The 16,339-nt window shown below is 41.7% G+C and overlaps 1 protein-coding gene across 1 annotated transcript; it reads right to left on the bottom strand.

Annotated features, from left to right (window-relative positions):
* Window positions 1-215: 215 nt before the first annotated feature.
* prl (prolactin) lies at window positions 216-4,103 on the bottom strand. The gene is made up of 5 exons (XM_042327272.1): window positions 3,990-4,103; window positions 3,783-3,895; window positions 1,854-1,961; window positions 1,045-1,227; window positions 216-890 (listed from the first exon to the last, which is right to left on the bottom strand). Exons 1-5 carry the CDS (start codon window positions 4,027-4,029, stop codon window positions 702-704), a joined length of 633 nt encoding a protein of 210 aa, XP_042183206.1. The 5' UTR covers window positions 4,030-4,103; the 3' UTR covers window positions 216-701.
* Between the last annotated feature and the right edge of the window lie 12,236 nt (window positions 4,104-16,339).

Genomic DNA, 16,339 nt, shown 5'->3' with positions numbered 1-16,339 from the left:
GTAGGCTGCGCTCTGGTTTTGCTTCATCCTCTTCTTGACTAGAGCAGAGCTGTCAAATACAGCGAGCAGGTGTCAGGTTACGGAGCGGCCAGGAGAGGAGTCAGCTTTTCACATCTCTCTCATCATACACCGACAGTAATAACAAGGACACACAGACTGGCCGAACCCCGTTTCACGGTTTGAAGTGATCTACAGCTCTGGTTGGACTGCAAGTATTCATGTTTTATAATGCAATAAAGATTTTATTTGGTATTTAGTGAAACAGTACATTGTGTATAGTATAAGAGAAGTTATATAAGTGACTTGAGAAATCATATTCTAAAGTGCAAATGTTATCATGATGGTCATTGGTCAACTATCAGCACTCTGTATCTACTAAGAATGACTTGGAGGGATCCTTTGTTATCTATATAAATCATTGAATATGATTATAAGTGCCAATATTAGGTTGCATATTTTTGATGAAATGCATTACCGAACATAAACTACCTTAAGTTGTATGGTAAAATGTGGTTCAGATAACAGATATACAACGTATAGTCTATGAATAGTCCAAATGTGATGTAGGTGGCAGCATTAGTTATTTCACAAAATCAAACTCAACAAACAATCCCCTTGAATTCTCCTTCAAATGGCTACCCCATTTTGACTATCAGTTTGAAAATGGAACAATCCAGAACCAAAATGCCTGCCATTTTCTCCTAACATGTTTCTGGTCGCATTTTGGTAGCCCGGCATCGAAGGACCTTGAGGAAACTGTCGATTTTGTGGGAGTCCCTGCGGAAGCAGGACATGAGGAAGTGGAAGTTGATGAGGCGGGAGGTCTTGTCATTGCCGAGGTCTCCACCCTTGAAGGGGATTGAAGAAATGTACTGGGAGGAGGGTCCCATCTATAGAGAAAGAGACATTTTCTTTTAAAGCAGAAGATAGTGCCAAAAGGTTGTCACCTTGCACACAGTGTTCAATTGTTGAACTAAACCCACTAGTACATAAACAGTTCAGTATGCTTCACACAAAAACAGATACACAGCGTAAGTCACCCACCTTGTTGACCATTATGTCCAGTCCATCTCCCAGGCTCTTGGAGTAGTCCTGCAGTTCCCTGATCTTACTGCTGATGTCGCCATTGGAGGGGTGTGGCAGAGTGGGCGCCTCTGAGGAGAGCAGCAGCAGGGGATCGTTCCAGGCCAGGAGGAGGGAGCGAGCCAGGGAGATCAGCTCATTCTCCTGACGAACACAGTCATGAAAGAAAGATAGATCCTGCACGCTGTAGAATGCCAATCAGAGACAACGATAGACAGCTGTCCCTGATTGAGAACCATACCCGGCCAACACATAGAAACACAAATCATAGAAATAAAGGACATAGAATGCCCACCCAAATCACACCTTGACCAAACCAAAAAGAGACATAAAAAAGGCTCTCTAAGGTCAGAGCGTGACAGGGAGTAGGGACTAGGCATTGGGGGTTTAGTCAAGGAAGGCCTTGTGCAGGTTGTTAAATGCGCTGCTCTTTTAGAACGGAGTGAATACTAACATAGATACACCACAGGGAGGAGACAAATCTAGAGTGAGAGGAAGGGTACATCTGAGTTAGGGGGCTTCCTCTCCTTGTCTCCTTTCCTTCATCTCTGCGACTCCACTAATCTAACACAGCTGGATGCATATTGCTCCCAGCTCTCTAATCCTCTCAGATCTGTGCCTAGGTGCTAGATGTTGTTGCTGGACAGGGCTGTAGATTTTATCAATGAAGTACTCATGCAGGTAGATTGGGAAAAGAGAGAAGGGGGAGAGATTATAACTAAATAGAGAGGTGAAAGAGATGAGTGAGGAGAGCACAGAGCTCTACTGACCGATACTTTGAGTGCTTGCTCCTTGTCCTTGGGTGTCTGGAGTGAGGAGGTGTGACACATAGACGGGCGTGGCATCATCACTCGTCCCATTGGTGGGAAGTGAGAGTCCTGAGAGAGAGAGAACGGCACAAAAGTGGTTATAAAGTTAACTCAAGTTGAACATGCTCTGACACAATACTCTGAACATAATGTAACGCACGATATATACATCTTGAACACAAACAGACCAGGTATACACACAGATACACATGCGCACACAGACCCAAGTACACATGCATGGTTGTCCATGGTTATTAACCTTTTCACAACTTTCTGGGAATGATGCAGGATAGTTGTGTGGCTTTGGAACATTCTCAGCACATTTAATTATTTAATTATTATTGTTTTATTGTTATATCCTTCCTGTTTGGACCTGTCCTGGGGTATCATCGGATGGGGCCACAGTGTCTCCTGACCCCTCCTGTCTCAGCCTCCAGTATTTATGTTGCAGTAGTTTATGTGTCGGGGGGCTAGGGTCAGTTTGTTATATCTGGAGTACTTCTCCTGTCTTATCCGGTGTCCTGTGTGAATTTAAGTATGCTCTCTCTAATTCTCTCTTTCTTTCTCTGTCTCGGAGGACCTGAGCCCTAGGACCATGCCTCAGGACTACCTGGCATGATGACTCCTTGCTGTCCCCAGTCCACCTGGCCGTGCTGCTGCTCCAGTTTCAACTGTTCTGCCTGCGGCTATGGAATCCTGACCTGTTCACCGGACGTGCTACCTGTCCCAGACCTATTATTTGACCATGCTGGTAATTTATGAACATTTTAACATCTTGGCCATGTTCTGTTATAATCTCCACCCGGCACAGCCAGAAGAGGACTGGCCACCCCTCATATCCTGGTTCCTCTCTAGGTTTCTTCCAAGGTTTTGGCCTTTCTAGGGAGTTTTTCCTAGCTAACGTGCTTCAATACCTGCATTGCTTGCTGTTTGGGGTTTTAGGCTGGGTTTCTGTACAGCACTTTGAGATATCAGCTGATGTACGAAGGGCTATATAAATAAATTTGATTTGAATTTTAAAAAACATTAATTTCTTGGTATTTCATATTACTTTAACAGGACGTTTCCTAAAAGTTCAAACGTGGTTACATTTAATTTTCCTTTTTGAAATGTTCTATCGTTCTTAAACTGGTTTGGCATTGAGAATATTCTCAAATAGTTCAGAGAACGTTCATTTCAGTTCTTCAACATAACGTTTCCTACAGGTTTCCTCATGGGTCTATTTAAAATCATGTTCAGGTGGGTTGGCTGAGTGTACTAATTGTCCCCACCTGATCTTAATGGGTGCTTGTTTCCTTTAGAAATGGGTTCTGTTTGAATAGACTAAAATTAACACCTTTGTATGCGTAAAAAAAACATGGCATATTAATCTCCATCCTGGAGGTGCAGTGGACAAATTCCACAGATAGAGGACGGAAGATTATAGGTTTGAAACGTACTGATGCTGTGTCACATTTTTTTTTAAAGTTGCATGATGAATGCCAAAGGAAATGCATTTCCATGTGCCACATCTGGGATTGGAGCTAAAAAAAAGTTTACCCAAAATAATCTGAAAGTGTTATTGAAATATTCAGTGAAAGTTTTAAGGAAGTTATTCAAAATCCTACAAATAACCTATCATTTTAGTTCTCAGAGCATTAATAAAACCTCCCAGGAAAACATTCAAGGAACCAGAGCAAAAATGTTCTCTGAACGTCCCTGCAACCTAAAGATAACTGTTCCCAGAAAAGGCAACATTTTCACCTCTGTTCTCAGAACATTTAAAAAGCGTTCAGTTTTACCGGTCAGGAAACGTATGACTTCGTTCCCACAACCACTGTGAAACCAAAAACATACGTTCCCACAACTTCCAAGGAACCTAATGTGCTAGCTGGGATGGTTGTTACTGACCAGGTCCTTGGTGAGGGAAGTGCTGAGTGAGTGAAGCTTGTCTGATCGCTGGGAAGCTCTCTCCATTAGGTCACTAAGGCCAATGGCATGACAGGACACAACTAGACACAGAACTAGAGGTGAGAGAGAAAGAGAGAGGTTTGGCTTTAGTCAATTTGCATCCATCAAAAACTCACACACGGACTAAACACACACATTTCCTCTCACCTGCTAAGTGGAGTTTGGTACCCTGGGATCGGCGAGCCATCTTTCCTTCTTTTCGGTTGTCTCCTTAACTTCTTGTCCTTCCTCTCCTGCTTTTTGGCTGTTGTTCCTTCTCGCCCCCCTTATATAATGCCCTTGTCTTCTTCATTTGTGAATGCATAAGTCTGGTGACTGTGCGTATTGTTCAGAACTAGTTCTCTCCTGATCACTAATGAGAAACATTGTTTTGGGGGGGGGGTCTGTCCCTTAGGCATGTACTCATCAATACCCATGGTATTTTTAAGGTGAGATAGTGAGGTGGATAAAAGCTTTTGGAAAAAAGAGGGGGCTGGGGGGTTGAAGGGCAATTAGATTCCATTTAGTATGAGTTTTGAATGGAATCATTGACTCGTCCTACAAGGTGGAATCGTCTGTATTTGTGTAACTTGAATACACGGTACACGATGGAAGTTAAGTTACTAATTGTTTCTGTCAGAAATTCTGTACAGCCTCTTTAACTGTCATGTGTTACTCCCAGATTTGAGAGAGCACCACATCTGGTCTTTTTCCTGTTGTTAGCTGTTTATTTGATAGTGTTGTTAGCAGAGTATTTGACAGGGTTGTTAGCAGAGTATTTGACAGGGTTGTTAGCAGAGTATTTGACAGGGTTGTTAGAGTATTTGATAGGGTTGTTAGCAGAGTATTTGATAGGGTTGTTAGCAGAGTATTTGATAGGGTTGTTAGCAGAGTATTTGATAGGGTTGTTAGCAGAGTATTTGACAGGGTTGTTAGAGTATTTGATAGGGTTGTTAGCAGAGTATTTGATAGTGTTGTTAGCAGAGTATTTGATAGTGTTGTTAGCAGAGTATTTGATAGGGTTGTTAGCAGAGTATTTGATAGGGTTGTTAGCAGAGTATTTGACAGGGTTGTTAGCAGAGTATTTGACAGGGTTGTTAGCAGAGTATTTGATAGGGTTGTTAGCAGAGTATTTGATAGGGTTGTTTATTTGACAGGGTTGTTAGAGTATTTGATAGGGTTGTTAGCAGAGTATTTGATAGGGTTGTTAGCAGAGTATTTGATAGTGTTGTTAGCAGAGTATTTGATAGGGTTGTTAGCAGAGTATTTGATAGGGTTGTTAGCAGAGTATTTGACAGGGTTGTTAGAGTATTTGATAGGGTTGTTAGCAGAGTATTTGATAGTGTTGTTAGCAGAGTATTTGATAGGGTTGTTAGCAGAGTATTTGATAGGGTTGTTAGCAGAGTATTTGATAGGGTTGTTAGCAGAGTATTTGACAGGGTTGTTAGAGTATTTGATAGGGTTGTTAGCAGAGTATTTGATAGGGTTGTTAGCAGAGTATTTGATAGTGTTGTTAGCAGAGTATTTGATAGGGTTGTTAGCAGAGTATTTGATAGGGTTGTTAGCAGAGTATTTGACAGGGTTGTTAGAGTATTTGATAGGGTTGTTAGCAGAGTATTTGATAGGGTTGTTAGCAGAGTATTTGATAGTGTTGTTAGCAGAGTATTTGATAGGGTTGTTAGCAGAGTATTTGATAGGGTTGTTAGCAGAGTATTTGATAGTGTTGTTAGCAGAGTATTTGATAGTGTTGTTAGCAGAGTATTTGATAGGGTTGTTAGCAGAGTATTTGATAGGGTTGTTAGCAGAGTATTTGATAGTGTTGTTAGCTGAGTATTTGATAGTGTTGTTAGCGGGGTATTTGATAGTGTTGTTAGCGGAGTATTTGATAGTGTTGTTAGTGTGCTGTTGGCTCTTTCTTCCCTTTAGTTTGGCCAGTGTAACCAGTGTTCACGGCACCCTGTAGGTATATTCAGCAGCTAAAAGCATTTGCTAAATGACCATCTTTCTTATCATATGATTATTACACTGTCTCATTCTCTCTCACTAAAACCACTTTCATCGCAGTGCTTGAGGCGTCAATACAGACTCGGGTTCGATCCCAGGCTGTGTCACAATCGGCCATGACCGGGAGTCCCATAGGGTGGCAAACAATTGGCCCAGCATAATCCGGGTTAGGGGTCGGTTTGGCCGGGGGGGGGGGCTTTACTTGGCTCATTGCGCTCTAGCGACTCCTCGTGGTGAGCCGGGCACCTGTAGGCTGACTTTGGTCGTCAGTTCAACTGTGTTTCCTCTGACACATTGGTGCGGGCGGGTGTTAAGGAGTGCGGTTTGGCGGGTCATGTTTCGGAGGACGCATGACTCAACCTTCGCCTCTTCCGTCAAGTTCACAATTGGATATCACGAAATTGGAGAGAAAATACACACACAAAAAAAATGTAAATACAAATAAACCACACTCAATGAGCCTCGGGTCAGCCACACTGCCACCCAGTTTGTGTTCCACACAAATCATCTTTCCACATGGCCTGGACTGGAGTGGTTTAGTGGTTAACACCACTGCTATCAGCACGTGTATGCTCGTGACCGCATGTGGTAGGTTTGAATCCAGGAATCACTGCTACCAGCTCCTCTCTTCCCTTCTATATACTGTCTATTCTCTAGAATTAAATATCTGAAAAAAATATAATACAGAGAGGAAAGTAACCTTTCTATTGTCCTCTGGCAGACTAGTATGTGTGGTGATGTAATACCTTCCATCTCTGCCACTGATGACCCGAGATCTGAACCCTAGTCTCCCGCTCGGTAACTAACATCTTAACCATTAGAGCATTGGTAGTCAAACTTTTTCAGCAGGTACCCCATTTTCTTTCCCACCAGAATTTCTTGCAACCCCACTCCAAATCTAATGACACAACCTTTTATTAATTGCATTATCATCTCTTATCAAATTGAAAAGAAACCTATAAATAGCTTTACTCAATAAAATTACATTTGTCAAATTATCTTTCTCAAAAACGTTTGTATATTGTCCCATACAATAATCTGTAGTGTAAATGTTTTGTTCCCAAAATAAACAAATACTTTTGGCAACTCAACTGCAGGGACTCCGACTATGAATATCAATGCATTAGATGGTGACACTGGTTTTGAAGTCGCAGGCAGGGCTACCTCATCACAAGAACGTGAGTCCGTCTCACCTCCGCTACATCGAGAATGTTCTAAGAATATTCCAGAAGGCTGACTACAATATTGGATCCTGGTCTTGATCTGGAAGCTTCTTCATGACTGTTGAATATGTCCCACCAATCACGGGTGACTTACACAAACTTTCCCACAGCGATGTAACTCCTCTCAACAATCCTTTATGCAGGCCCACATACAGGAAAACCTGGTACTGGGGTTCAACCCTGGAGTTCAAACCTGGGGTTCAATCCCCCTCTCCACCTTTCCCAAATTTGTCTCCTCCTAATCTGTCTCCCCAGTTGATTCTAAATCTTATCTGTCTAATTAAAAGCAAAAATGCCCTTTAAAAATGTATACAGTACCAGTCAAAAGTTTGGACACACCTACTCATTCAAGGGTTTTTCTTTATTTTTTACTATTTTCTACATTGTAGAATAATAGTAAAGACATCAAAACTATAAAATAACACATATGGAATCATGTAGTTACCAAGAAAGTATTAAGCAAATCAAAAAATATTTTATATTTGAGATTCCTTAAAGTAGCCACCCTTTGCCTTGATGACAGCTTTGCACACTCTTGGCATTCACGCAACCAGCTTCACCTGGCAAGCTTTTCCAACAATCTTGAAGGAGTTCACACATATGCTGAGCACTTTCTGGCTGATTTTCTTTCACTCTGCGGTCCAACTCATCCCAAACCATCTCAATTGGGGTGAGGTCGGACAATTGTGGAGGCCAGGTTCATCTGATGCAGCACTTTGCGCTAACATATGAGTTTCCTGAGTCCTGAAGACTTGTGTTATCTCCCTAAGCGAATGCCTAGACTTTAGCTCAACAGGCTAGCACAGTCTTGTTGCACACAGATGACCTGGGTTCAAACCTAGTTGCTCACACAGGCAGCCTAGATGACCCCATATGTGTTTAAAATGTTAGCCCAGACCATTATCTTTACAGGGCAAACCTCAAGTGTCAGTGCATAATTCCAACCTTGTACCTGTACCATTACTGTCTTCACACACATCCTATCAGCATCAATGATGCCAATGTGTCAATGAATGAGTAACATTACCATTGTGAAGCACACCCCAGTTGGCACATAACATTCTGAGAACCATATATTTCTTAGAATTTGGTGAGAGCGTAGTGGTCCTATGGTTATTTTGCATACAACCTTCCCAGAATGTTTCCTCATGGTTCTATTGAAAGTAATGTTCTCAGATTGTTCAGAGAATGTTAACAAACACTTTTCTTCTGTGGGAATTTCAGAACTTCAGCAATACATTTTCTACAGGTTTCCTCATGGTTCTATTTAAAGTCATGTTCTCAGAACTTTAAGAAAACTTTCCATAAAAAAACTGGAGAAAACCTTAGTAATGTTAAAAAAAATGTATTTAAAACATATACATTCCGTTCTCAGCATCAACAACAATAAAACATCTCTATCTTGTTAAATGTGTTAAGTTTGTCCATTAGTTGGCCACATCTGATCTTAATGAGTGCCTGTTTCATTTGAAACAGAGTCTGTGTGAATGGACTAAAAATGAACAGCTTTTTTACGAGATAAAAAAAAAACATGGCATGTTTTTCTGGTGGCATAGTGGATTAATTCCATGGATAGAGAGCAAAAGAGCATAGGTTCAAATCTCACTGACGCCATGCCACAATAAAAAAAGACATGTTTTGCCTAAGCAAATGAATTTACACTTGTCGTATCTGTGGAGTTCAAAACAGCTAACCCAAATGAAGCGAGCCGTGTTATTGAAAGTCTGATTGAAACATGTTCTCAGAAATGTATTTACAGTGCTTTCAGAAAGTATTCATACCCATTGACTTATTGAACATTTTGTAGTGTTACAGTCCCAATTCAAAATGGGTTAAATAAATACAAAAATCTCACCATCTACACACAATTCCAGGTAATGACAAATTGAAAAATGTTTTTAGAAATCTTTTGCAAATGTATTGAAAGGAAATACAGAAATATCAATATCAATAGATGTTAGAATCACCACATTTATTGAAAGTGAAATACAGAAATATCTATATCAATACCAATACATGTTAGAATCACCTTTGTCAGTAATTACAGTTGTGACTTTTTCTGGGTTACTCTCTTAAGAGCTTTGCACACCTGGATTGTACAATATTTGTGCATTATTCTTAAAATTCTTCAAGCTCTGTCAAGATGCTCGTTGATCATTGCTAGACAGCTATTTTCAAGTCTTGCCATAGATTTTCAAGCTGATTTAAGGCAAATTGTAACTAGGTCACTCAGGAACATTCAATGTTGTCTTGGTAAGCAACTCCAGTGTATATTTGGCCTTGTGTTTTAGGTTATTTTCCTGCTGAAAGGTGAATTTGTCTGTTGGATAGAAGACTGAACCAGGTATTCCTCTAGGATTATGCATGTGCTTAGCTCTATTCCGTAAAATGTTATCCTAAAAAATTCCCTAGTCTTTGCCGATGACAAGCATACCCATAACATGATGCAGCCGCCATCATGTTTTTAAAAAATGAATAGTGGTACTCAGTGATGTGTTGTGTTGGATTTGCCCCAAACAAAATATTAATTTATTTGCCAAATTCTTTGCAGTTTTACTTTAGTGCCTTATTGCAAACAGGATCCATGTTTTGGGAATATCACCATTGGCCTCACAGTGAAATACCTGAGCGGTTTCCTTCCTCTCCAACAGCTGAGTTAGGAAGGACGCCTGTATCTTTGTAGTCAGGGGTGTATTGATACACCATCCAAAGTATAATATAAATCAAATAAGCAAATAATAAATAACTTCACCATGCTCAAAGGGATATTCAATGTTGGCTTTTTTTAATCTACCAATTATGTGCCCTTCTTTGCGAGGCATTGGAAAACCTCCCTGGTCTTCGTGGTAGAATCTGTTTTCAAAATACACTGCTCAACTGAGGGGCCTTACATATCATTGTATGTGTGGGGTAGAGAGATGAGGTAGTCATTCAAAAAAATAATGTTAAACCCTATTATTGCACACAGAGTGAGTCCATGCAACTTCTTGTGTGACTTGTTAATTAAGCAAATTTTTACTCCTGAACTTATTTAGGCTTGCAATAACGAAGGGTTGTAATACTTATCGACTCAAGACATTTCAGCTTTTCATTTTTAATTCATTTGACATTTTGGGGAATTGTGTATAGATCAGTGACATAAAATCACATTTGAACCCAGTTTAAATTCAGGCTGTAACACAAAATGTGGAAAAATTCAAGGGATGTGAACACTTTCTGAAGACACTGTAATTACCTTAAAATAACCAATAGTTTCCGTTTTGAGAACGTTAAACGCCCACACCATTAGAAATCCACATTTCCCAGCTGAAAGACGATGGCCAACGCTTCCCCATGGTGTTGCACAACTATGTAAGTCAACTTGGCCTCCAACTGCTCTTAAACGCTAGTAAAACCAAATGCATGCTTTTCAACCGATCGCTGCCTGCACCCGCATGCCCGACTAGCATCACCACCCTGGATGGTTCCGACCTTGAATATGTGGACATCTATAAGTACCTAGGTGTCTGGCTAGACTGCAAACTCTCCTTCCAGACTCATATCAAACATCTCCAATCAAAAATCAAATCAAGAGTCGGCTTTCTATTCCGCAACAAAGCCTCCTTCACTCACGCCGCCAAGCTTACCCTAGTAAAACTGACTATCCTACCAATCCTCGACTTCGGCGACGTCATCTACAAAATGGCTTCCAACACTCTACTCAGCAAACTGGATGCAGTATATCACAGTGCCATCCGTTTTGTCACTAAAGCACCTTATACCACCCACCACTGCGACTTGTATGCTCTAGTCGGCTGGCCCTCGCTACATATTCGTCGCCAGACCCACTGGCTCCAGGTCATCTACAAGTCCATGCTAGGTAAAGCTCCGCCTTATCTCAGTTCACTGGTCACGATGGCAACACCCATCCGTAGCATGCGCTCCAGCAGGTGTATCTCACTGATCATCCCTAAAGCCAACACCTCATTTGGCCGCCTTTCGTTCCAGTACTCTGCTGCCTGTGACTGGAACGAATTGCAAAAATCGCTGAAGTTGGAGACTTTTATCTCCCTCACCAACTTCAAACATCAGCTATCTGAGCAGCTAACCGATCGCTGCAGCTGTACATAGTCTATTGGTAAATAGCCCACCCATTTTCACCTACCTCATCCCCATACTGTTTTTATTTATTTACTTTTCTGCTCTTTTGCACACCAATATCTATACCTGTACATGACCATCTGATCATTTATCACTCCAGTGTTAATCTGCAAAATTGTAACTATTCGTCTACCTCCTCATGCCTTTTGCACACATTGTATATAGACTCCCCCTTTGTTTTCTACTGTGTTATTGACTTGTTAATTTGTTTATTCCATGTGTAACTCTGTGTTGTCTGCTCACACTGCTATGCTTTATCTTGGCCAGGTCGCAGTTGTAAATGAGAACTTGTTCTCAACTAGCCTACCTGGTTAAATAAAGGTGAAATAAAAAAATTAATAAAAAAATAAGTCGTTGTTTTTGTCAAAGTATTAAATATTTTTGCTTGAAGTGCCAAATCTGAATGTGTGACTTCAGGTGGTTCTGTGAGTCTTTTCCTGTAAGATGACGTGCAAATTATTTTCAGCCTACGTTTCGTTTCAGGGCTGTTTTTTGTTAAATTTTTAGTAATTTGTATTTTTAATTTTTTTAAATAAAAATGTAGTCTAGAATTTTCATCCCATTGACATCAATCCATTATCTTCAATAATGGGGCGGCAGGGTAGCCTAGTGGTTAGAGTGTTGGACTTGTAACTGAAAGTTTGCAAGTTCAAATCCCTGAGCTGACAAGGTACAAATCTGTCGTTCTGCCCCTGAACAGGGTCCTAGGCCATCATTGAAAATAAGAAGGTGTTCTTAACTGACTTTCCTAGTTAAATAAAGGTAAAATAAAATAAAAACATGATCTACATATGGGGTGGTATAGCAGTTAGTGCACTGATATATTGTGTCACAGTGGGCTCAAAACAAGCCTAATGGCACAAATTCTATTTATCTTTTCCATGGACTGGGCAAGAGTTGTTCAGGACTGTCACACCTTATTGAGCCAGCAGAGGCTGCTCTTCTCTCCAGACAGAGAGAGACCCAGGCTAGAATTCATGTGTTTGGTATTAGGCCTACACTTCACTGAAGGGCTCCTGTGTCCTCAAGAAATGGTCTAAAACTGCCATTTTTGGGGAATAAATGATAGAAAGCTCATAGAAAGCCATCAAGCTAGAGCATTGCTCCTTATGAATCTAGAGCAGTGTGTGTGTTTGGCATGAGAACGAATGTATGCTTATGTGTGCTATCTACGTGTGTGTGAATTTAAGGTATATAGCTTTATTTTATGTGTGTGCCCTGTATAAGCATGTAACTGTGTGTGTGTGTGTGTGTGTGTGTGTGTGTGTGTGTGTGTGTGTGTGTGTGTGTGTGTGTGTGTGTGTGTGTGTGTGTGTGTGTGTGTGTGTGTGTGTGTGTGTGTGTGTGTGTGTGTGCAGGCGTCTATATGGTGTGTATCTATATGGTGCATGCATGGAGGGTAGACTATTTAGTGTATCGTTCACAAGTTGCTCTCCAGCCCTGTGGGTGGTGGTTATGAGATAAACACAGGTCCTATATATGGGGTTTCAGTACACAAAGACAACATGTGTGGAACAACCGGTCTCACCGCATGGACGTTCACCCTATAGATTACCCATGTGCCTCTGCTGCTGGATGACACCCTCCCCCTACGTCATCCTTTCACAGTGGCTGTTTCTAACCACACACACACACACGCACACACAGGAACACTAACACACATACAACACACACATGAAACACTCCTCCTCTCCCCCCTAGTATGACCTATACATCTGACTTTAATTGTAATTTACTTCCCCTTAGAGGTGCCCCTGGAGTTAAATAACTCCCACTGGCTCTCTCTCCTTACCAACCCTTTCCTTACCAACCCCTACTTGAACACAAAACTACTCCCAAACTGTTTTCTCTCTCTCTCTCTCACACTCTTTCTCTCGCTCTCCTCAACAAACATTTCCTTACCAACTGCTGTAACACAAAATAGAAAAACCTCTCCAAATCTCTCTCTCTCTCTCTTGTCTTTTTCTCTCAAAATGTTCCACTGCTTACTGTTACTAAAACAATAATTGTAGGTGTGGCTGTATTTGTGCTGTGCTGGCTTGATGTGATGTGGTGTGGAGGAGAGGAATGGGGGATGTGGCTTCAGGCCAGGGGTGTGGCTATGGATGATAGACTCAGGTAGATGTGATCTCTGTAGGAGCCTGAAGAAGAGTTGGCCAGTCTGATCTTATGCAAACCAGTGATGAAACCACAAATATGAGGAAAACAAAACGATTAGAGGGAGGGTGTAAAGAGACAACAAAGCGAGAGAGAGAGAGAGAGAGAGAGAGAGAGAGAGTGGGGGGTAGAGAGAGGGATGTAGAGAGTGGGGGGTAGGGCGAGAGAGAGAGAGAGAAAGAGTGGGGGAGAGAAAGAGTGGGGGTAGAGAGAGAGAGTGGGAGGTAGAGAGAGGGATGTAGAAAGTGGGGGTAGAGAGAGAGAGAGAGAGTGGGGGTAGAGAGAGAGAGAGTGGGGGTGTAGAGAGAGAGAGTGGGGGGTAGAGAGAGAGTGAGGGGTAGTGGGGTAGAGAGAGAGGGGGAAGAGAGAGACAGAGAGAGAGACCGAGACAGAGAGAGAGGACCTGAAAAACCATCTGAAACACTCCTCACCTGCCATGACGAAACAATTATTTGTCATGTCCTGCCCATGTGGAATCTAACCATGGTGCCTCTCTCTCTCCACCCTTTTCTACCCCTCTTGTTCTCTCTCTCCCTCCTTTTCTTCCTCAGAGTTGGCGTTACTGTGCTTTTTTTCTTCTCCCTTGCTCATTCCCTCACTCACCTAAAATGGTTGGAAACATATGTTAACATTACGAAAGCAAGTGAAATAGATAATGTACAAAAGTGAAATTAACAATAAAAATGAACAGTAAACATTACACTCACCTCATTCTGTGGGCAGTCTGCACATAGCCTGTCTTGTCTTGAGAGCCAGGTCTGCCTATGGCAGTCTTTCTCAATAGCAAGGCTATGCTCACGGAGTATGTACCTAGTCAAAGCTTCCCTTAAGTTTGGGTCAGTCACAGTGGTCAGGTATTCTGCCTCTGTAATCTCTGTTAAGGGCCAAATAACATTCTAGTTTGCTCTGTTTTTTTGTTCATTCTTTCCAATGTGTCAAGTAATTATATATTTTTTCCCTCACGATTTGGTTGGGTCAAATTGTGTTGCTGTCCTGGGGAACTGTGGGATTTGTTTATGTTTGTGAACAGAGGCAGGACCAGCTTGCTTAGGGGACTCTTCTCCAGGTTCATCTCTCTGTGGGTGATGGCTTGGTTATGGAAGGTTTGGGAATCGCTTCCTTTTAGGTGGTTGTAGAATTTAACGTCTCTTTTCTGGATTTTGATAATTGGCGGGTATCGGCCTACTTCTGCTCTGCGTGCACTATTTGGTGTTTTACATTGTACACAGAGGACATTTTTGCAAAATTCTGCATGCAGAGTCTCAATTTGGTGTTTGTCTCATTTTGTGAATTCTCTCTCACCAGTGAAAGGGGTTGGCTCTGCTTAGTTTGTGTAAAGGAAAGTCCACTACCTCCCCCAGGGCCTCTATGGCACTCTATATGTTAGTGTAGTGCAGCACACACAGAGACACAGACACAAACACACAGACCCAACTGCAACACACCCCCCTCTGTCCATAGGATCACATTCACTGGTACCTTAGGAAACTGTTGAAGGTGTTTGGAGGCTTCAGCATCGCAATTCCTCAATACACCTGCTGTCACACAAGACTACGATCAGACATCTGCACGGATAGGTGGGATTTGATACTTTACACTGGGATTAAAGCTGTTCTGCGGTCAGTTTTGGCACGATGGATACTTTTATTGTGTGCCACCATGATCTCTTTGTCTCCGGCCTCCGTAACGTTCTTGCTATGTTGCTCATTGTGACAAGCAGAAGGTTTGGATGGACAGAGGAAGAACAGCTATCGCCTACAGAGGTAAAAGAACAGATGCCCTGGGAATACACTTCAACAGCCATGCGCTGACTTCGACCAAGTTTCTGTATGTTTTGTAAAAGCTTAGGCTCCAAGGTGTTCTCGTTGATTCAAACACGGGCTATGTACATGTAACTCTCACGTCAAGAGCGTCTGACAGGTGCACTGCTGCTATGTGTAGTGTACTATGTGTAGTGTAGTGTACTATGTGTAGTGTACGCCTACTGCTTTTAGTACATTTGTGTTCCTGTTCCAGTTATGCATTGAACTGAAGTCCCTGTTCATTCCGGTCAAATCCAGTCCCGCTGCAGGACAAGGTAATTGGGTGGCATTTAATGGTAATTTAATTAGAACTAGAGTTGAGCCCCTCTTGGTGAATATGAATCTATAGGAGCTATTAATGGACATGCACGAGGCTCATCTCGGGAAGACGGAGGGAAGTGGGTTGGGTGAAGGGGGGCGTCGGCAAAGATGGTATAAGAACATCGGGGGGGTGATCTCACCACGGATGTTAGGTTCTCTCTTCAGTATCCTCATTTTTTTGTTGTTGTTGCGAGCAACGTCACTTGTTGGGAGGTTGGACCTTGAATGCCCATGCTTTCTTATATAGCATTATGCAAAGTACGGAACATGGTATAGTAATAGGCCTATGGCTGTAGGCTGTGTCTAAAAGACTACATTTACCAGACCCGAGTCATAGACCCCTTGTAATTCGTGATGGGCATTCCGGCTCTTTCCAGTGAGCCGGCTCTTTCCAGTGAGCCGGCTCTTTCCAGTGAGCCGGCTCTTTCCAGTGAGCCGGCTCTTTCCAGTGAGCCGGCTCTTTCGACTCAGCTCCTTAAAAAGAGCTGGCTCTTTTGGCTCCCAAATGGCTCTTTAAAAAAATATATGTTTTGTATTTTTTTCCAAGTCAAGCAGTTTGAGATAGTTTGACTGTGATTAGTGTTAAAACAATTCTAATTCAATTATTAAATGAAATCATACTCTACCTTAACCACAATGTATTTAAAAATGCATTGGTTTGTTATTAAAAAGAATGCTGTTAAACATTTGCATTTAATGTATAACTTTTTGAATGTATATCAACAGTGCATATAAATGTAACCATTCAAAACTAATACAATCTGAGCAACATAATAATAGAATATTGCACCATTAGTAGAGGTTGCCTGGTTATTCTTTAAAAGTGCTTTCCTCACCATCTTAAATAAGCATGCCCCATTCAAAAAACGTA

The sequence above is a fragment of the Oncorhynchus tshawytscha genome, linkage group LG09, assembly GCF_018296145.1.
Source record: "Oncorhynchus tshawytscha isolate Ot180627B linkage group LG09, Otsh_v2.0, whole genome shotgun sequence".
Lineage (NCBI taxonomy): Eukaryota > Metazoa > Chordata > Actinopteri > Salmoniformes > Salmonidae > Oncorhynchus > Oncorhynchus tshawytscha.
Note: the sequence above shows the minus strand (reverse complement) of the source record. Positions and strands in the feature narration are given on the sequence as shown.